General features: G+C 37.3%; 1 protein-coding gene across 1 annotated transcript in view; it reads right to left on the bottom strand.

The window, feature by feature from the left end:
* Nucleotides 1-23,179, bottom strand: part of LOC102738185 (fibrous sheath-interacting protein 2-like) — a 69,304-nt gene that overhangs the window by 13,460 nt on the left and 32,665 nt on the right. Inside the window, exons 16-17 of the mRNA XM_081809306.1 lie at nt 11,602-20,434; nt 1,099-10,451 (exon numbers count right to left, since the gene is read on the bottom strand). Of these exons, the coding sequence (XP_081665432.1) occupies nt 1,099-10,451; nt 11,602-20,434 (18,186 nt within the window). The remainder of the gene's footprint in view (nt 1-1,098; nt 10,452-11,601; nt 20,435-23,179) is intronic.

The following is a 23,179-nucleotide window of genomic DNA, read 5'->3' as shown; positions in this document are numbered from 1 at the left end:
AGTATTTGAGACTAAAAAAAAAAAGATCCGTAATGTATTCACCAGCTCTGAGACTTAGTTCAGTGGGCTGGAAAATAATGCTAAGGAAAACACGCTCCTAGGCTTGTGCTCTAAGCAGGCTGGTTCTATAGAACTTTGCTCAGTTTGTAAATCACAGACTATATACGGAGTGTGAGTGCACACCATCATCCTTGCAGGAGGCTCATTTATGCAGATAGACTTTGGTATTATGTGAGAATGTGGGACTGGATTAGTGTAACTCCATCTCCCGGAAAGACCATCCCTATGTCCTAGTGCCCTAAGATCTGTAAACAGAACTACTTTTTCAATTGTTATGTTGTACCAAGGACAGTGTTTTGGCATTTCAAGCCCCTTTAAAGTATATTTAAAGCCCAAATATAAGACTGTAGAAAAACTAGTTCATAAAAATAGAAGTATGAAGACAGCTGGGTCTAGAACAAGGGTAGACTAGGAAAGAAACTGGGTCCCTCCTGAGTATGTAAGAGTATAGGGAACTGGGAGAGTATTATGTAATGGAAGTGAAATAAGAAGAAGCAAATGAACTCTAAAGAGCTTGCAGTCTGATGTTTGTTGATGAATGTTGCTAAGTAAAAACAATACTACTGTGGAGCCTTAAGTTTGAGGATTTCAATCTTTAACAGGTTGACCTGTTATTCTAACTGGCCCTTTTGGACCCATATAATACTATGATAATGTATATCCATTAAAAAGAACTGTGGGGACTATAAAAATTGCATTTCTTTCGGGTTGCCAAATGAGGACTACAGTTCCATTCAGTCCTGTTTGCTGGTAAGGGTATTTCCCTGTATTCCATTCTTCAAGAAATGGCAGTTTAGTCTGACTGGCTAATGGAAAATAGCCTGCCACTTTTACACTGAGCCACACTGCTGATGGGTGAGTCCCAGGAAAGCAGAGAAGTGGCTGAATCATAGTGTCCCAATTCTACTGTGCTGGGCAAGAGGAAATTGACCATATTTTATAAATGCATTCCCATAGACCTCCCCGAGGAAGGAAATCACAGGACAACCAGGTCTCAGTAACTACTCATTTCTTTTCACCATTGCGTTTAGCACTTACCTCTAATGGTTTTACATTCAGTCGTCCCACCTCATCCAATGAGATGCGTCTTTCTCGCTTTTGCTTTCCTGCATCAGGTGTGCCCATTGAGTGACTCCTCCCACTCACTGACACTCTTCTCAGTTCCTTGATGCTGCATCCGGTTCTAGTTAAACACTCCAACTGCAGTTTCTCAAGAGGTTGTGTTTTTATAGAAATGACTCCTAGGTGATCTGCCACTATGTCTGGATCGATATTGATTGGTTGTTTCCCACGGTGAGGAATTATTTTAATTGGAAGTTCCTCTTCACTTAAATCTTGACCTAATTCTTTTTGCTCTAGCTCAGGCCCTCTTTTAACAGCATGCTCATGCACCTTTTCAACAATTCGACTAAGATCCAAATCGCCAAAGAGATCAGCCTGTGAATCTTTTGGGCTAAGTGTTTCTAATGGACAATTGGAAATTTTACTGATGAGTAAAGAAGCTACCTCTTTAGGGAAGACATTGTTTGTACCTTTCATGTCATAATAAAGTTCTTCATGAGTTCCAGATTGTTGTAGTACCTGATTATAAACAGAATCAACGATCTGAGAAATAATTTCTGTACTTTCTGGACTTAAAAATGTTTCTTCAGGTTTATCAGCTACAACACTAATGTTATTTCTGGAAATTTCAGCTGTCACAGATTTTGTCAATTGACATGCAATTTTATTTACCTCAGACTTTGATAAGTTTTTCACATCTCTGCTTGAGGCACTTGGCAACTTTACTAGTTTAGCCAAGAACAAGGCCAGCATTTCCTCTAAAAATCTAGCATCTAACACAGTCTCTTTTTTGGTTGAAGGCTTTTTCTCTGACTTAAGGTCATCAGTGATCTTAACCACTTTTTCCATAATTTTGACAGCTTCCAGAACTAACTCTGAACTTGATGCCTCTTCTTCTACTTGAGGATGAAGTTCTGAATTGGAAATTTCCTTCACCATTAAAAATCCTATTATATCAGAAAGGACATTGCTCTTACCCATTAAATCTTTATACAATGAAATATGGGAGCCAGAGCGCCTTAAAACACTGTTATAAACAGAAGTAACTACTTTTTCGATAGTTGTACTGTCTGCGAAAGATACCGTGGGTGATTCTTTGGCCTGTGGCACTACTATAATTCGACTTTTAGAGAGATATTCTTGGAATGAATTTAGGATTTTTGAGATTATTGTTTGCATTTCAGCGTTTAGAGAATTGTTTTGTTTCTTATCCACTTTTGGAAACATAGATAAAAGCTTTGACAAAAAATTTACAGCAATTTCTTCTATTATGTAAAAAGGCAGTTTGTAAGCCCGTGATGGCTGAGGCTGGGGAACTTCAGTGGTTTGGATGACATCTTTAAGGATACTTTCAATAACATTGTCAACTTCTGTACACTGATGTGACGTTAGCTCTCCAGAAAAATAGTTCTGCAACTGGTTGCCAGCCACTTCCTGTACAACTAAATTAACTATGGTTTCTGAAAGGATTTTGCAACCACTGCTGACACAATTTTGTATGCGCTCTTGAGATCCAAATTGTGGCAAGAGATTATTATAAATAGTCTGAGCCACTAATTGAATAATTTCATCATCATTAGGATGTAAGGATTTTACATACTGTACAATCATGTCTTTATCTTTGGAGATCTCTGTCATAATTGTACTTACTAACTTCATTTGAAGGAAATCCAGTTCTGTGTGCAAATTATCTTCGGATATTTCTGTTTTAGCATTGGTTACTGTTGAGAAAATTTTTGATAAAAGAAAAGAAATTACACTTTCTAAAAATTCATAAGGTAGCATTATGGTATATGGCGATGATGTTTGACATTCTTTGCAGGCTGTTTGGACTACCTTATGGACCTTTTTCATAACCTCCTTAGATTCTAGAGGCAAACGTGCTACAGCCGGAACTTCATCATAAAGTAGCAAGTTTAGCTGATGCTGAAAAATTTCTTCTATCACTGCATTAGCTAGCTTTCTTGCTAAATTTTCACCATTACTATTTATGTCTTTATAAATGGAGTCTTGAGATCTATATTCCTGCAAAATACTGCATATAGAGGAGTGGACAATCTTGTTGACCAACATTTTATCGCTTGATGGTATGTTAGCCATAGAAGGTGCCTCATCTAAAGAATCTATCTTAGTTGCAGCTGCCGTTTTTTTCTCTCGAGGTGCTTTATTCACAGATGGTTCTTTTTGCCTGAGAGGTACATTGTGAACTGATGAAACTTTATCTGTAGATGGGAGGAACTGACTTCCCTGACCTAGGTTCAGTACTTTAATTTGAGCATCTGAAAACTCCTTTAACAGGGAATCAATCAGTTTCATAGCTGTGTCATAGAGCTCAGTCGGATTTACATTTTTGGTTACATTTTGACATGCATCATCTGTACCCAGTGAGGAATCAAAAACCAATTTGTTTAGTATTTCAGAGAGAACATCTTCTAAAAAGTTAGCAGGAAAAATCCCATGGTTATTTTCTGGTGGATTGTCTGGTTTACTAGATTTACTTTTAATCTCTTTATCTTTACTTTTTTTATTCTCTTCCTCTTTTGCAGGAGCATTGTGTTTAGCTGGATTTGTTGAGTCAGGCTGGGCAAAACCCTTGCCATCTGCTTGAGTTACATATACCGCTTTATCACCTAGGGGATTTGGGGATTTTGAATCATCTACTGGTTCTTGGAAAGGAGACAATTCTAAAACATTTCTGTAAATGCTTTCAGTGAAATTTTGGACACGTTTAAGACGCAAGGTCTTTTTGTCATCTGTAACTCCATAAGCTGGAGAATCTCTCCTCTTCTCTTGGATCTTTCTATTTCTCACTTTGGATTTCAGAGATGGTAATTCAGAAGGTCTATTGTCTTTTTCTAATGAACTCCCTCTTTTCTTGTCACTTTTCTTTTTATCTATTTTTAGATCTGGTTCCAGGACAACCTTTTTGTTTTTTGTATCATCAGTAGCTGATGAAAGATGTTGGTATACCTCATCACCTTGCCCTTTTTCCTCTTTTATACCCAAAGTGTCTTTCTTCTTGCTTTCATTCTTTTTAGGTGCCATACTCAAATCTGGTCCCCGAGTATCTTCACTTTCCACAGTAGTTGTTGGAAAAGTAACTTTTGATGCCTTCTCATTCTCTTTTCCAATTGACCTTTCCTTTTTCTTTTCATCCCCTTTCTTTTTATCTGCCACACCTCCAACTAAACCTGATGCTAGGGTAGTTAATTCGCCCTTCACAATGCTAGTTAGAGCAGTACATATCGGCTCCTGGATGCTGCCTGTCTTCATAAATGTCTTCTCCTTTTTGAAATTCTCTTTTCCATGAAGTGCTCCTCTACCTATTTCCAAAGTGTCCGTTATGTCTTTCAGGCCTGAGGTTAGAGGAGTAAGTGTAGGTAATTGTTCTGGTGAAGAGACTGGGTTCTCCTTCAAGCTTTTATTTATTTTTGTAAAGGTATTATATGGTAGGTGTTGAACTCTTTGGATGATGTTATCCACATTTAGAAATGAAAAGAAGGTGGAAGACCAGTCTCCTGAAAAAAGTGGTTGAATCTTGAAAGCAGAGATTGCCTTTTTGGCTAAAGCAGCTATCATCTCTATAACAATGTTACTTCTATCATCTTTCTGAACATTGTTAGATCCATACATTTCTATGACCTCATCATACACAGAATCAGATATGTTATTGACTGTCTCTTTATCTATTGGTGGAAAAGAAAACCTTTCTCCAGAATTTGCTAGGACTTTAATTTTACTTTTCCTAAATTCTCCTACCAGGGCATTTGCAAATTTTATAGCCATGCCCATGGGGTCTTTTTCTGATATCTCTTTGTTCTTAGGGTTTTCAGCAATACTTGGGAGAGTATAAAATTTGCGAACAAGGTCAATTATGACATCTTCCAAAAATGTAGCAGAATACACAGAAGCCTGTGGGAAGCCTGTGAGTATTTTTTCTTTATCAGGATTCAAGAGTTCAATGATATGGTCATTTTTGGGTAAGTCACAGGGAGGTGATTCTTCATCATGTAAAAATGGCTGCAGATGGTGGTCCACAATTTCTTTCATAATGAAACCAGCTATTTTCCTGAGGAACAAGCCTCCCTTTTTGTATGTATCACTCTTTGTTTCATTTTCTAATTTAAGTTTTTTCATAATACCATTACATATGGAGTTAACAAAGTTCTCACTTGCCTCTAATTGCATACTTTCCATGTGCTCCCCTGCTGTGGCAAGTCTAATTTCATGTTCAGAAATTTCTGTTATAATTTCATCTGTCAGTTTTGAAGCTGCATTCACAAACTCATAATCTGGTGGCACCTCTTTCTCATTGAGTTCAGTTTCAGTCTCAGATGAAGGGAATATATGTGCTAGAAGCTTATAAGTAATATCTTCTAAAAGGGAACGTGGCAATACAGTGATGCATGACGGCAAGACATGGCTATCATCGTTGATGCTGTCAAGCACATTTCTGATGATGTTTTCATCTTGGAGGGAGGAATAGGAGGAAGTTGATAATTCTCCCAAAACTAATGACTCCACTTGATAATCATAAATTTCTCCTAATAGCAAATAACATATTTTTTGCCCAAAACTGACAGCATCACTTTGTATAGCTCTATAAATATGAATCAGAGATTTATAATCATCTAATAGTTTTTCATAAATTAGGCTGACAGTTTTTTTGACTATTTCTTTATATCCTTCTGAAAAATACAGATTTTCATCCAAGTGATCTGCAACTAAAATTTCTGATGTGGTGAATTCCAGCACAATTGATTTTACTAATGTTGTAACAATGTTAGTTACATTGGTTTTTGCTTTACATGGGTTTTCAGCAGCCAAGACATTATGTGAGAATACATAAAGGATTCTGCATAAAAGATCAGAAATTACATCCTCTAAAAAGACAGCTGAATTCACAATAAACAACAATTCTCTTTGTTGAGGATCTGTTGCTCTCTGTTGATAAGTTTGACCCACTGTACCTGAAGGAAGAGTTTTATCTGCAGATAAAAATGACTCAAGATGATGGTTAAATATTTCTTTTATTATATAACTTGCTATTTTCGTAATAGGTATATTACTTATGCCTTTTTTATCTTTTGAAAGAGACTGGTATAGATTTGAGTGAGAAATATCAGCATAAATGGCATCAACCATAGCCTGGATATCTTTCTCTGAAATCACATTTTGTTTTTCATTTCCATGTTTAATAATGCATATTGCATGTTTAGAAATTATTGACATGATCTCATCAATCAGCCTCACAACTGTGTTGTGGAAGTCTGACTGCAAAATGTCTGGGTCTTCTGCACTGCAGTTCAATGGATTTATCTGAGATAAAACCTGAGTGACGATTTTTTCCAAATGTGTATGTGATAATATGGTGGTATATGGTGTATAAGTCTGTCTCTGGAGTCTTGATTTACTAATAGCATAATGAACTCTCTTTATCAAAGCATCAGCATGGAGTCTTGAATATGATTTAAAAGGCAGCTTTGCTATGAAATCTGGATGAATTTGGAAATCAAAAACTTCAGCCAGGATAATTTTAGTTACCCTTTCAGCCAATGTTTTTGTATCATTGAGAAAGTCTTTACCAGGTTCCAGTTCATATTCTTGTAAAACTTTGCTATATACCGTGTCAATAATTTCGATCACTACTTCTGTATGCACTGGTGGCAAACATAATTGTTCCTTAGCATTTTCTAGGATGCTAACTTGAGCTTTTGAGAATTCTTCCGTTATCAAATATATGAGTTTTTCAGCTGTTTCCAACAGTTCTTTTCCTGAATCTCTTAATGAGTTTGTTTGCACAATACCTAACACCCTGTGGAATATTTTGCTTAAAACCCCAGATATTACATCTTCCAAAAAGGCTGAGGAGTAAACACCGGCAAAAAAATGCTGCCTTCTCACATCATCAAAGTATGTATATGATGGAGGAAGTAATGACTTTCCATACACAAATGGATGGAGATGCTGTTGACAGATATTTTTAATGATAAAACCTGCTATTCTATCAATAAGAACATTGTTACTGCTTGTAATATTGTGCTCAACTGCTTCTTGAGACCCAGAGTTTTGCAACATATTTCTAAATACAGAATCAACGAGATGCTGAACATCATCCTCTGAATAAATAGATTTGGTTTCTTCTTCATCTTTTGAAAATTGAATTTCATGTTGGGAAATTTTCATCCTAATATCACTGATTAGCTTTGAAGAGATTTCATCACAATTAATTCCTGATCTACCTTTTGGAGTTTTGCTGTATGGAACCATGTTATATGTAGAAGGAAAGATTCTAGATAACAGCACTCTAATTATGTCTTCTAAAAGTGTGTATGGCAGCAAGGTGTTATATGGAGATAAATGCTGGCTTGGTTTGGTAGATTCACTGCTGCTGCTAAAGATGTTCTGAATAATGTTCTCTGCTGTTAAAGTAGCATAGGAGGAAGACGACAAGTCCCCAGAAAACAGTGGGTGAAAAAGATAATCAGAAATAGCGGCTACAATTAAATTGGTAACATTTTCTGCAAAAATATCACTGTCTTTGAGTTCTTCATTATCAACCTCAGTGGTTAGTCCATGCTGTTGCAGAACATTCTCATAAACTGAACTGACGAGTTCATCCACAGTGTCTAGATCTACAGTGGGGAAAGACTGCTCTTGGTCATCACGAAGAATGCAGATTTTAGCTTTGTTAAAATGGTTATTTATTGAGTTTACTATTTTTTGGGTCATTTTATCCAGTTCACATTCAGTGTTATATATTGGATTGAAGATCTTTGATAATAGCCGGGCAACAATATCTTCTACAAATGCATTAGGATAAAAGTCCATACCTAGTGATGATGGCTTCTGGGGTCTATGTGACCCTGTGACCTCACTGAGAACCTCTTTAACCATATCTGATATTTCATCTAGTGAAGTCATTGAACATGGTAAGCCCTCTCCACACAAAAAGGGTTGAAGATGATTTTCAATAATCTCTTGAATAATGAGACTGGCCATTTGGTCAATCATAATTGGGCTTTGGCTTACTATACTTTTCTGGACTGACACAAGAGAGTCAGACATCTCTAAAACATTATTATAAACAGACTCCACCATATTTTGAAGGCTTTTTTCTGTATATAGATGTTGACAATCATATTTAGTGAGCCAAATCTTATGCTTTGAAATGGCTGACAAAATCTTATTTATTATACAGGTGGATACCTCATTAAAATCTGAAGTCAATAAATACTTCTTTCCCAAGCACGAAGGCTTACAGGGTGGAGAAATGAGCTGAGATAATAACTTCCTGATGACATCTTCTAAAAATGAGTGTGATAACATGGTAGTATAGCCCGTTGAATGTTGACCTTGGTAATTAAGTTCTCTCAGGTTGTTTTGAAGTTTCTGCAGTATATTTTCAGCTTTAAGAGGGTAATATGAATTAGGCATGAGCTTTCCTACAAAGCACAGTGGGAGTTGGTAGTCTGCACTCTCTCTCAATATGCCATTAGTTATCTGTTCTGCTATTGAGGTGGTAGCATGTGTCAGATGACTGCCACCAGTAACTTGTAATGCATATTCCCATGAAACAGCACTATTAACTGAGTCAACAATCTTTCTAACAGTTTCTTTATCAATTGGTGGAAAACATACCCTTTCTTCAACATCTCGTAAAACAGTGACTCGAGCATTGTTAAACTCATTCACCACAGAGTTGACATCTAATATATTTATCTTATTGAGCTGAGCTTCAGTGATGTTTACATTTTTGCCCTGCAAAGAGGTGGAGAGATTAAGGAAAATGTCTGCAATTACTTCCTCCAGAAATGTGGCAGAGTAAACTCCTGTGTTCATGCCTCCTGGATATTGCATGTTAAGAATAGCTGTTGCATTCTCTTCCTTTTTACCTGGTCTTCGAAGAGGAGGTAGAGGAGGGAATTTTCCTGAAAACTGCTTACCAAATGGGGCTTGTATTTTGGAATGAGTCACAGTGAGATTATTCAGTGGTTCTCTCAAAGGCTTGCTGTCATAATTCATGAATCTTGCAGAGCATTTACCCTGTCTTGATTCTCTTAATTTTGGCCTTTCTCTTTTTGGGAAACCAGGGAGTCTTTGTCTTCTTCTATACATTAAATGCTTGTTTGCAAAAAGTGGACTTTTGGGAGGTCGGTTTATACCACAGGACAGTTTTTCCATTAAGGATTTTACCAAGGTATGGGAAGTAATACTAAGCATAGATTCTTGATCTATTTCTGCCAGATTTTCCAAAAGGGCTGACGTGTTATATTCTTCAAATGGTGAGCCACGGTCCATTGTTCCCCTGCAATAATTCTCTATGTTTTGAAGTATGTTGGGCAGTTGACCTTCTGCTGGTATTTCACCAGAAACAGCACCATCTGTAAGGAGGTTGTTGGCTGTACATTCTTCCAAAAGTGTTTTAATAAATTTCTCACATACAATGTTCAGAAGAAAAACTGATTTTGGGGAGAGCCCTGGGTTATTTCTAGGTATTCTATGACTTTGCTGGTTATTTGAAGATAGGAACCTTTTTCGTGGTATTTTACCAGAATCCATATTCCAGTTTGGGCATTCATCTGGCAAAACCAAATTGAAAACAATATTAGAAATTTTATTGACTACTTCTTTGGATTCATGAGTTTTTAGGCTACCAACCAGAGTGCCTAATTTGCATGCCAGAGAATTTAGTTTATTTTTCTGTACTAGTTGATTAATTCGGTGAGTAGATGATTTCCAACCTCTGGAGCCTGTCTGTCTTTTCATAGTTTTGGTTTCGTTGCGAATGGGCAAACTATGACTTTTAAGCCTGGAGAGTGGTTTGTTTCTTCCTCTCCTGTCAGGCTGATGCTTTATTCCTATTTCCTTGGACAGAACATGGATCACTCCTATTAAGAGATCCTGAAAGAGATCATCGAAGTCAGCCACAGCTACTCTTGGGCAGTAAATATATTTTGTTTTCACAGAAACCATTTCTTGTGTAATGTCTACCTTTAAAATGTCGCTATTAAAAAGGATTCGAATAATGATTTCAGAAATGCTTAAAGCAAGTCGTCTGATAGAAACTGACCGACTTACAAATACTTGTGAATGAATTAAAATAAACTTGCTAAAAGCTGCATCTTGGTTTTCCAGTGATTTCTGTTTTGTTCCAGCATCTTCAGTACAATCACAAATGCTTGACATTATATAGGAAATAACCAATTCAGTGAGATGTTCACAAAATTGATAAAGTGAAGTATCATAGTTAATGCTTCTTAGAGGCTGTTTTGATTTATATTTTTTCCTTAATGGTGTGGAAACAAATACTTTTTCATCAAGAGGACCTTAAAACAGAAAACATTACTATTTTTAACATGCATTAAGGGAAAATGTTGAGCATTCAAAATACTAGCAATATTTTATACATGAATTTTACCTAACTCAAGAAATAGAAAAACCTAGTCAAGAAATTTCGGAACTGAGTTGTCTTCAAATCTCTATTTCCCACCTGTGGAACCTTACTTCGGCCATGAAGTTAAGAATATAGCCTAATAGAATTCAGATCTCTAACTGCTGGTTTCTTCCTTGTATAAGGAATTAAAAGCTGGAAATCCTAGGGCAGAGAAATGATTTTTAGCTTTGGTTGCAAAGCCCTAGAGTGATTCCAGTGATGACTACAGACCTCATATAATTCTTGAAAATATTTTCAGCTGTTTATCTAATTATCTAGTTTGGGACCATATAGTATACAGTAAATTGAACTGGATGAAACTACTGATGTTTGACAGTTTTTGACACACAAAATGGTTATTTCATATGGTTCAACCCAATATATGCATGTAAGCATTCATAGAAAGGGAGTGCAGATATCCTATTTGTAAACATGGGTTTGGAGTACTGTACTTAAAAAGAACTTAAGTCAGAACACTGGAATATGAACAGAACAAGAAATTTAATGCCATTGTTCTTATAAACTCTATCATCAATAACTGCAAAGACTTTAACTGTATATCTCAAAAAGAAGTTGGATCATTACAGTCAACTATGTATGAAGTCTGACTATACTTTAAGAAGTCATTTTTTTAAAAAGCACATGAAAAAGAAAACCCTCTTTGAACTTCAATTTGGGAATTGCCTTTAGAGCAGTTGTATGTCCCAAGCTGTCCCAAGCAAGACAACTGGTTTCATCATGTCATAGTCATAACTCATGCCCACCCAAAATATCTCACTTTAAATTATGCCCATTTAATTTCATCTGTTGATAGCAAAAACTGAACAGTACTCCTTCAAATAACAATTAGGTAAATGTGCTCAACATTTTTTTCTTTTAGCATACTGACCAGTTTAAAAGCACATAGTTAATCAGCCACCCCAAATCCAAGGCTATTTTCAGAGAAGTAATGAATACAGCTTCTTGGATGTGAGAGTGCCAAAACTCATTGACTTTTTTTCTCTAAAATGATGCCAACTTTTTATAAGTCATCCCTCACTCACCTCTGGTTTCAAAGTTCTTGAAATGTGTGACCACAGCTGTAGTAACATATCTTGCTACTAGGTGGATTTCATGTGGTCCCAGTTCCTGATCTGCAAAAGCAGTGACTTCAGCCTCTTCAGGAGGTTCTGGTTTCTCTAACTTTGGGTACTTATCTTTCCACTTTTCCAGTAAAGTGAAATCTTTTCCACTTGCTGCAAGGCTTTGGTTTTCTTCTTTGGTTTTAGAGCTGATTCTTTTTTCCCATATTTTAAGCAAACTTTTCTCATCCTTTTGTTCTTCAGACATCACAGACAAAGGCCCTTCCTTTGATACAAAAAATGGCTTCATTGTTTCTATACTTTCATTAGTATATGGGGTTTGGCTTGGAAGGCCATAACTCAACAGCATGGTATTGACAATATTTTCTGCAGCTATACCTATTTTGAGTGGAGAAACGGTTGTCTGTATTTGGTTTGGCTTAATAACTGGCTTGGGGAGCTCATAGTGAAGAACTTTTGGATTTTCACCTTCAGAGTCGCCGGATTTCTGAAGTGGTTTTTGTAATGGGAGAGAGCGGTTTCCTTTCACGGCTTGATCAAAATGGCTAAGGCCTTGGGCTTCACTTCTAGAATATAACAGTTTAAGTTCTGATTCGAGCCCTTCCAATGGCTCTGTGGTTTTAAGTGTATCTCCTGCAGAGTATTTGACATATGAAGGTAGATTTGATGAAGCCTTCTCCTTTACTTTACTATCTTCCTCTGAATAAAAAAATAAGCCAGGGATTTGTGGAAGATCATCCCTGCAGCTAACTCCCTTTGACTTTGAAGTGAACATTCCCGTCCCAGTTGCAAATCTGGGCCAATTGGCAGTGCAGGCATTTTCAGCTAGTTGGAGCAGATTTTCCTTTGGATGGCTTTTGATCATCGACTCATAGAAATGAGTACACTGGTCCATCAGTGTGCTGATAATCTGACTTGCCACAATGTTTTTTTCAAATATGCTTGTTGAAGATGGTTCCACTTGGCATTTTCCTTTGTCTAACTTGTTCTTAAGTATACCAAGCATGTAACTGACAGTATTAGCAGCGTAAGTAAGCAGTTCTGAATGGAACGAGTGAAGCTGTCGAAGGGTATTGTGCATGTTCTCCTGGGAAATCATACTACTTGATTTAGATCCATTAGGAAACTTACTCAGTGGTTGTAGCTTGGGCAATATTGTTTTCATGAATGGTTTCTGTTGGACAGCAAAAAAGTTTTCAATAGGTATTTTCACAATTTCAGAAAAAGCGTATGTAGAGATATGTTTAAATTGTAGGTCTACAAATGATTCTAAGGTGTTCAGAACCCCTTCCACGATCTCTTGAGCAATTTGGTGGCTAGAGCCCCCGTGTATTTTGTCTTTCAGCTTTGCGTTATAGATTGGTACATTGTTGAGGTTGTTTGTTCTTAAGGAGCCACATTGACTTCTAGCAGTAGTTTCTTTCTTGCTTTCTAGCATTTCTTTACCATCTGTTAAGAACTTCTGAGTCATGAAGTACACCTCTAATTTTTCTAATAGCTTTTTAACAATTTCCTGACCAAATATATTAATTTGTGCTTGGGAACCCTCAGCTCCAGAAGCAGCGCTTTTAAAGTTATGGTACCTGCTTTCACAAGCCTCAAGAGGTGACAAATTTAAAAGTGAAACACATTGTTCTAATTCCTTTGTTTTCATTGAAATTTCATTCAAAACAGTCTCAGCTATCATCAATAGCTTATATTTTTCATTTTCCATGTCATTTGATTCCATTTGCCATTTATCAAACATTTGACTAAAAATACCTTCTTTAGGGAAGATTTTCTCTCGCTGGGAAGAAACATTCTCCAAAGAGAAACGAACTTCTGGATTTGCAAGAGAGATTGTCTTAAAATTCCTCTGTGAAAGTTTGAGATCATGTGAGTATGAGCCTTTTATCTGGTCGGCCAAATTGTCATTCTTTGTAGCATATAATCCTTGCAAAACTGCATTAACTATTTTACTTGCTGTCATGATTTGATCAGAAGTTAAAGTGTTTACATTTACCATTAGTCTATTTTGCCTCACCTTTTGAAATTCATTCACAATTGTTTCCAGAATATTGCTTACTATATCCTTGGCATACATTTTTAGTTCTGCAGTGGGGAGTTTTATTCTCACCAAGGAGTTTTTGGCATCCCCTGTGGATAGCAGGTATGGCAGACCAATGGCAGTACTGGACTGACTGCCTCTGAAAGTCTTCTCTCTAGGACTTAACTTGGACGTACTTTTGGCTTTAGCACCACTAGGTCCTAGCTGTGATTTTGTTCCGAATTTAGGCAAAGAGATAACTTTTGATTTTGCTTTGAAGTCTGTTTTAAAACTTACATTAGGGCTGCCTTTGGAACTAGCATTAAAACTGCGTGGCCTCAGAGACTGCATTCCATCAGACTGATCTTTCAGGGACAAATTCTCTTCTAGATTCAGCAAAACAAAATTCGTAATATTTTGGAGAACCTTTTGGACCAATTCTTCGCCCACTCGCAATGGAGAAAATTGCAGTAAGGTGTTTTCCAATGAAGTGACACTGATACTGCCTGTGTAAGGATAAGCTCGCAGTATCACAGGTTCAGGGGGGACACTTCGTTCTGCTTGTTTTGATTCCCGAAAGCTTGATGGGGTCACCAGTAATTCATCACGGCCAGATGCTTCCAATTCTCCCCTGCTCTCATTCTTTTCATATAAGGATGTCATGACTATTGAGAACATTTTTCTGAAAACACTTTCAACTATGTCATTTGCAACACTGCTTATATGTGACTGCAAGGTTTTTTTCCAGGCTGCTGCTGTTTTCATTTTAGAATCAGATGTAGAGTGGGGGGGTTCATTAAATGGAGGCCAGTGGTCTATGTCTTCCATTACCCTCTGATATACCTTCTTTAAAATTTCCTTAACCGCCCTTAACAAGGCAGTTGTTTTTTCCTGTCTAAAGTCTCCATTTCTAAATATTTCTTCCAAAACCCTTCTCAGATTTTCTGCTTCTGATATAATTTGGTTTTGATATGAGTATTTTGAAAAAAGAGACAGTTCAGAGTTGTCTTCCATCTTCCTTTGACCCGGCAATATTTCATTTTGTACAGCTAGTTGTGTAAACAGGCTGGGATTCTGCTGTGAGTAAAACCTACTTGCCTTCAAAGATATTTTATCATGTAAACTCTTTAAGATGTTGTTGACAGTTTCACTCACAATTATGTTTTCTTGGAATGAAGTATTGTTTGGATACGAATACATTTTTTGGATTTCTGAATCTATGTCATTTTTTATAAGCATCAAAATGGTATTGGCAATTATGTCAGCATATTCCCTAAGACTAGCTTGTGATATATTAATTGCAGGTCCATGTTTTCCCCTGTAATTAGCAAATGTGTAATCTGTGACCTCTTGACTGAGAACGGTTCTAACTGTTGAGATTTCTAGGATATTCACATCCGATGGCATTTGGTTTGCTTCAAGAAATACACTGTTGTTTTGTTTACAACTTGTAAATTCTGGGCCAACATATGTTTTTTCCGTAGTCTTAGTATCAAGAGTAAGTATCAAATCTCTTCTTTCTGTGGCAAAAGATTTTAATCTATTCAAAATGGCTTTAGTAATAAAGTGAACATTTTCCTCACATGGGTTGGAAGCAGAGTTCTTGGCATCTTGTTTTTTAAGTACAGTTGTCTGATTATCATCAGAATAAACTGATTTCAGCTGTACATCTCTTCCCTTTCTTGCAAATGTAGTTATCTCCTTTTTCCCCTCAGTCATTGAGTCTGTAATAGGAGATGGTTGATGCTCTGCTTTGGGAAATGCATCAGAAAATGTCAGGGGCAATTTCAGAGAAATAGAATCCTTTGCATTTATGCCAAGCATGATAGCAGAAGTTAGATTTTGAAGAACAATATCCACCATATCATTGGAAATCACTGTGACACACGACTTAGGAACTAAAAGCATTGGGATAGCTTTATGTGCACACTTGGGGTTTGTTTCAGAGTTTGCTTCTAAATGTTTCCCACTTATGTTACACTTGTTAAGAGTGGATGCAGCAAGTAGGAGATTATTCTCGTCTAGTGTTTTCTCACAGATGTCACTTAAGATACCTTTGATGGTATCAAGTATTTGAAATTGAAGTTTTTTTCGATAGTCACTTTTATTGAACAGCTTTTCAACAATAGCTTCTGGCTGACCTGGATCAATTTCTCTGTCAAACAGGTTTTTTTCATATTCGCCTTTAGTAGACAGAATACTTAACACTGTGTTAACAACCTGGCTTGGGCTACTGTTGGAAACCACAATATTATGGATTAAGAATGGACTTTTCATTTCCTTATCTAACTTATGTTTGATTCCTTGTAAAATTTGTCTAGCCACTTCTGTTGCATATGAATTTAATTTACAGGCAGTCAGTTGACATATTGAGGTGGTCTTTCCTGACTTGTTATGATCCACTGAGCAATAGGAAAACTGATCACCAGAATATGAATCTTTGATTGATAGCCATGGTTGGCTGAAAGCAGTCTCATCCTCTTGTAGAGGCAAAGCCATTGGAATTGTGAAATTGATGTGAGGACAAAAGAGAGTTTTTACTTTGGAAGTAGCAAATGTTTCTAAATTTGTTAATACTGACTGTATAATATCTTCAACTACATTCATTTTGGTCATTTTACCACTACTAAATGTGGACTGAAGTGTGCATGGATTTCTGTCCAGGATGGTACACTGAAGAGAGGCCTTTTCTCCACTGGTGTGTTCAGGAAAAGAGATATTTGCTGGACAGGTGATAATGTTAGATCTATTTTCACTTGCATTTCTATCTGTCATGACAGCAGAATAAAGTTTTTGAAGTATGGTTCTAACAACATTATCTGCAACAACGGTTATATCTGCCTCAGACACTAAAGGATCCATTATTTTATCCATAGATTGAATTGATCTGTGAGCAACTGGCATATCACCAGGATGAGGAATGTCACATAAAGGGGACTGGGAGAGAGTAAGCACATTTAATTGATCAATTAAGTCATTCTGAAAAATTTCATTCAAAATCTTTCTTATAATGGGCACAACTGGGGACTTTTCTAGTTCTTTGAGTTCTACAAATTTTTTAAATGTTCTTTCTAGTTCCCATTGCTTAAGAGATTCTGATTTAGTTTCTTCTGGTGGTCTTTCCTCTCCAGCACTTTCTTTCTCTGTATCTGCAGGCTCTTCTAGATAGGACTCTGGGTCAGCCCCTCCTGGAAGAAAATTTCCATAGGTTGGCCTGTATCTGTAATTTTCAATGCCTTGCTCTTCTGGTTCAGTTTCATTAAATATATGAGGAGGCCCTAAAATTAAATCGACTAGATTCTTAAGCATTTCTTTCTCCTGTAGTGGCTTGGTTATGCCTGTTTCCAAATCTGGCAAGCTCACATTTAATTCTGTTTGAATAGCCTTCAAAATAGTACTTGATACTTTCTTTGCATGCATGTATAAAGCAGACTGCAGTTGTTTTTCATGTGTGTTTGTGCAAATGTTGATACTTTCACTTTCCCAGTACCTCTTGTTGCTCTTTTTACTTCCATTGATTATAGTGCCCAGAGTTTCTAAATTTCTTTTGGCAAACCCTTTCAATTTAGCAAAAACCATTTCAAAGATATCAGAAGCCATGACTTCCAGTTTATTTGGGTGCTCTTCTTTTGTGGTTCCTGTTTTGGGGGCAGTTGGCTTTCCCTTATTGTTAGTCACCTCTTGACTACCTGGCTGGATCACACTGAACAACATGCTGGAGATTATGTCAGAGCATATGCCCATTTCCTCAATAAGCAAAGCAAGTGATAGGCTGTCAGTATCAATATAATCTGAGATAGCCTTAAATTCTGAATTTGTAAAAATCTGATCCATCTCAGCACTACATAATTTTCTAATGATATCTTCTAGAATTGTATAAGAAATGAGCTGAATATTAGACTGTAATGCAGTGGTTGTTCTCAAATTCTCATTGATCCACTCTCTATTTTGTTCATCAGATAGGGGAGAACATGGACGGTCTCCTATGAGCTTGTGTAACATGTCATATAAGGTATCCCCAATTCTATCTAACACTTGCAATCTGGTACATTTGTGGACTTCCTCTTGCATATGAGGGTACTGAGAAGGCACAAGTTGTTGTTGATCAATCTCAGCAGTTTCATATGAGATTTTAGACCTTAGCTTATCTGAAGGGAGAACATTGCTTTTATCTGTATTTCCACTTAACAGTTCACAAATGCAAGTTGCTAACGAACTTGTCATAATGTCATTATTTAGCTTTGTGACAACAAAGTCTAATTCCTTTTCATTGTCAGCAAAAACTCCTGTATCTATAAAGTCTTTGGGAGGGCCACACTTCCCAAGATTTAGATTTTTCTTATTGTATTTGAGTTCTTTCTGGATAGCATCCAAAACAATTTTTACCACTTTAGTTGTGTAAGTACTAAGGTGAGATTGAAATGAAGATTTCTTGTCAGGTGCAGGTTTTGAATGATCAGCATGGCTTTCTAGTTTAAAGCAGTTTTGCAATTTTGGACAAATAAATGAGTTCAGCTTCTTAAAAACTGTGTAAGTGATCCTATCATTAATGTGAACTACAGGTTCAGGTGTTGATTCAGTTTCTTCAGTTTCTAACCAGGGATGTTTTGTAGGGTCTATGTCAAGTACAGATAAAAATTTCATCTTCCTGTTACTCTCAAGCCATATTTCTAATGGCTCTTTATTTGGTACGTCAGCATTATCTAGAGAAGTTTGAGGTACTGATGAAGAATGTCTGATAATGTGACTATAAGCTATGTGAAGTATTTTTAATACAGCATCTACAATTTCTTGAGCTACTATTTGGATTTCTGACGCAGAGAACATCTGGTTCATCCGTTCTTGATTGGACAGATCTTGTGGGCTTCCTGATGTAAGAAGTGAAGCTTCCTTATAACCTGAGTGACCAGAGAGCCCAGAAGATAGGTCTTGGAGCATCTGTGCTAAAATACTTGTAATTATATCTTCTGAGGCTTTTTGTATTTGATGCTTTTCATCTTGGCTGAAAATCAAAAGGTCTTTATTCAAACATGGCTTGTCCTTAAAAAGGTCCTTATTATTAAAAGCTGGAAGGTCAGTCTTTAATCCCCAATCATGAAATGCTACTTCGTCTTGATAAGCAGGCTTTGTAGATAAGTTCATATTTCTTTTGTACTTTAAATCAGCATTTTCCCTTGTTAACCAGTGATCAGGAGCCTGTTCTTGTAATTTTGCTTTTTCATCTTTGATAGATGAAATCAGTACATTTTCCACAATCTTGTCTATTTCTTTATTTTCGTCTTCAGAATAAAGGACCATGCCAGGAACATTAATGGGTGGAAAGAGGCATCCATGTCTAGGATCATTAGCTACGCTGGTGCTGGTGAGTCTGTGCTCTTCTTCAGTGCCAGAAGGACTACTCAGTCTTGGGTGTCTTCTCTTTTGGACATCTGTTTTTGCTGGTTTCTGATGTAACTGAGCCAAGACATCATCAAGTAGATGAAGGAGGATCACTGTTTCCTCAGATGCAATGAGTCTCTCGTTATTAAGTTCAATTTGTATATAACTTAGTATAGTGTTGATTGCTTCCTCTATATAACCAACCAGAGAGGATTGGGAAAAAATATTTGACACTAAATTTTTTATGTCTTCTTTGCTAATCAAATTGGCTGCATCAGGTTCAGCACTGGATTTACTTTTGCTGGCTCTTTGAAGGAATGCATATGTTGGATTTTTCCTGTGTTGCTGATAAGCAGGTTCAGTCGTGATTTCAAGATGAGCAAGTTCATTTTGCTTAGAAGATGCAAGAGATGTCAGCTTTTCTAAAATCATATGAACCATATCTTCTGCAATACCACTCATGTTCTCCATAGTATAAGGCGGTGAAGCTTTTGACGTTTTTTCTTCTGGTGAAATGAAATGTTCCCCACTGGCTGTTAAGTCTGATTTAAAGTGAACTGACAAATTTTCTTGTGCAAATACCTCAATACATTTTTTCTCAACTGCAGACTGTAGCTTCTCAAGCACGTTTTCCATAATTTCAGCAGCTGCTGAGGAGATACTGACATTGGAGAGCAAGTCTCCTTTGTCAGTGTCAGTTTGATCAACCAAAGTTTTGGCTGTAACAGAAGCAAGAGTGGGGATGGTCTTGGTTAATTCAGGCATCATTTCATGAAAAATATTTTCTAAAATCAACTCAGATTCCTCTTTTAGGTGATATTTAAAGTTATCAAAAACATTCTTTAACTCCTGCATCTCCTTTACGACTTTTGCTTTTTCATCAGAAGACGGTGGGTGTTCTAAGGCATCTGTTTTAGTGGTAGCATCTTCAGATTTCTTTGTGCCTGTTTCAATCGGTGCAAAAAGGTGACTGTCGGGTTTACAGGTTTTAAGTTTGGGGGATTCAACGGTCTTATTATGTTTAGGTTCAGAGGTTTTAGGTTGTCCTTTCCTGTGATGTGTTTTTACCATAACTGTTCTTTCTTTGTGGGCAGAAGATGGTTTTACGGGTGCCGCTGGTTGCCCTATTGACCTGTCATCTGTGTCCGCACAGGCCTCTGCCTGAAATGTCTCTGCCTGAATACCTGTTTCATATAGAAGCATTTCACTGCATGTGCTACAGCAACTTGCACTATTTGAAGAGAGGGTAGAGTCATCAGGCATCGGGTATATAATATTTTGCAACCTTTCTTCATATTTTGTGATGGCTGGATATAATATACTGGTCACTGCAGCCACAACCCAGGTCATTATATTATGAACTATACTGTTCAGTTCTTCTGAAGTTACCTGGAAAGGAGGTAAGCAGGACACAAGGGAAATCACATATGAATTTACTCTATTGTAGGGACAGGGGCTAACCTTTAATTCCTTGTATCAAACAATGCATAGCTAGAATCCAGCCATGGTGTATAGAGAGAACATAGGAAAGGCCCTACTTAGAATAAGAGATTAATTTCAAATTGGTTTATTCTCTGTGGCTGTGATCTGCTCTTTGAATACGATTCCATTTGATTCAAAATCCCTAGGAACATTGATTTTCAGCATTTATTGCTGAGCATAAATGGCTTCCTGGTTTAAAAAATAGCCAAGAGGGTGTCTAGACTCATAGAAAACAAATACTCGGGCGCCTGGGTGGCTCAGTTGGTTAAGTGACTGCCTTCGGCTCAGGTCATGATCCTGGAGTCCCGGGATCGAGTCCCACATCGGGCTCCCTGCTCAGCGGGGGGTCTGCTTCTCCCTCTGACCCTCCTCCCTCTTGTGCTCTCTGTCTCTCATTCTCTCTCTCAAATAAATAAATAAAATCTTTAAAAAAAAAAAGAAAACAAATGCTCTGGCAAAAAGTAAAACTGTGTTGATGATCCAAGCAATATTTCTTAAAAATACAAACCATGAGAGACTATGGACTCTGAAAAACAAATTGAGGGTTTTAGAGGGGAAGGGGGTGGGGGGATGGGTTAGTCTGGTGATGGGTATTAAAGAGGGCACGTTCTGCATGGAGCACTGGGTGTTATACGCAAACAATGAATCATGGAACACTACATCAATAACTAATGATGTAATGTATGGTGATTAACATAATAAAAAAAATACAAACCAGATTATCTCTGACAAACTATTTCACAAAAAAAATTTGCAGTCAAAACATTTATGTGCCTTCGCAGAGATAGCCTCCTTTTATGTAGGCATCTGTCCAGCTAGCAGGTAAGGGTGAAAAAGTACCACAGCAGAAGGGTCAGCCTGTGGGCTCTGCGGCCCACCGGCTGCTGCCTTCCTTTGTCCATTCACTGTGTTTGTATGTATGCAGATGACCACAGCTACTTGTTAAGGTTTAATGAATGGTCAACAATTAGCAGTCATGATTTAGCAGAAATGAATAGGCTTTGGGTCCAACAAGAGACTATCAGTGCAAACTGTCTTGGAGAGGGAGGCAGAGGATGGTTCATGAAATAAACACATTAATCTCAGTCAAAAAAGCTGAGCTAGAACTGGGATGGACTCAAAGGGCCAGAAGGCTGGGCAGTAGAGGGAAGTTGGGGGTCTCCTTCACTGTGAGCTGAAGTAGAAACCCAGGGACCAGGCCTGAATGACCTTTTCCTCATTGGTTAATTGTACTCACTGTCACAGCTTAGACTGGACCGGGGGCAGATGCAAACTGCAGCTGCAAAACTCTATACTTGTTTATGTACTTCTTATTGCAGATATATTTTGGGAACATAAAAATCCTCCTGCCTATAATAAAATAGTATTTGTTTTTAAGTTATTGTTACCCTCAAGACAGCCAGACCAAGAATGCATACCTTCTGCAGACACTCTTATTTCTCAAAGCTGTGGATACAAGTTGGCAGCAAAGGTGGGATGCCTTGCATTCTGGCTATGCATTGTTTGATATCCTGGCATTTGGGCACCAGATTCCCTAGAATGTGGTTGTTGCCTCCCAGTTACCTCCAGATTTAGCTTCCAGATTGTTCAGGTTTAGGCCAATATTCAATGAAAAGTTAACACTTTGTCAAATATAGCATATCTCTCCTGATCCATTAGAGAAGGTTTGAGAACCACTTCAGATAAAGCCATTTTTTTCCCCACTCCAATTCCCAAATCTTTTAATGCATTTTTATTGTGATTAAATAAACAGAACATAAAATGTACCATTTTACCATTTTAAAGCATACAGTTCAGTGACATTAAGCACGCTCACAATGTTGTGCAAACATCACCACTATCTAGTTCTCTTAATGCATTCTTTGTCACCTTCTGCCCCGACTAGAACATGGCTATTGAGTTTGAAAAACATAGTTTGGGATGACAACATATGGTTGAAAAACACTTCTTTTACATAAACATGTCCTAAATCAAACACTTCTCAGAATAATAGCTAACCATTAATAGGTAAGTTACTTACCTTCTTGGTCTAAATTGGTCCAAATCTGTTCTAATACATATGAGCTAAGAATTTCAATATATATTATTTCCTTAATACCACAGAAAATGTACAGAAGACGTACATTATTATTCTTAAGGTAGCTGAGAAGAGGCATTTTCAACCTTGATATATAAAACAGGGGCATTCCTACCCCGATGTTTATAGCAGCAATGTCCACAATAGCCAAACTGTGGAAAGAGCCAAGATGTCCCTCGAAAGATGAATGGATAAAGAAGATGTGGTATATATATATATATATACACACACACACACATACAATGGAATATTATGCAGCCATCAAAAGGAATGAGATCTCGCCATTTGCAACGACGTGGATGGAACTGGAGGGTATTATGCTGAGCGAAATAAGTCAAACAGAGAAAGACATGTATCATATGACCTCACTGATATGAGGAATTCTTAATCTCAGGAAACAAACTGAGGGTTGCTGGAGTGAGGGGTGGGGTGGGAGGAATGGGGTGACTGGGTGATAGACATTGGGGAGGGTATGTGCTCTGGTAAGCGCTGTGAATTGTGCAAGTCTGTTGAATCTCAGATCTGTACCTCTGAAACAAATAATGCAATATATGTTAAGGAAAAAAAAAAGAAGA

Source organism: Leptonychotes weddellii, chromosome X (assembly GCF_054177405.1).
Source record: "Leptonychotes weddellii isolate Sample4059 chromosome X, ASM5417740v2, whole genome shotgun sequence".
In the NCBI taxonomy this organism is placed as follows: domain Eukaryota; kingdom Metazoa; phylum Chordata; class Mammalia; order Carnivora; family Phocidae; genus Leptonychotes; species Leptonychotes weddellii.
Note: the sequence above shows the minus strand (reverse complement) of the source record. Positions and strands in the feature narration are given on the sequence as shown.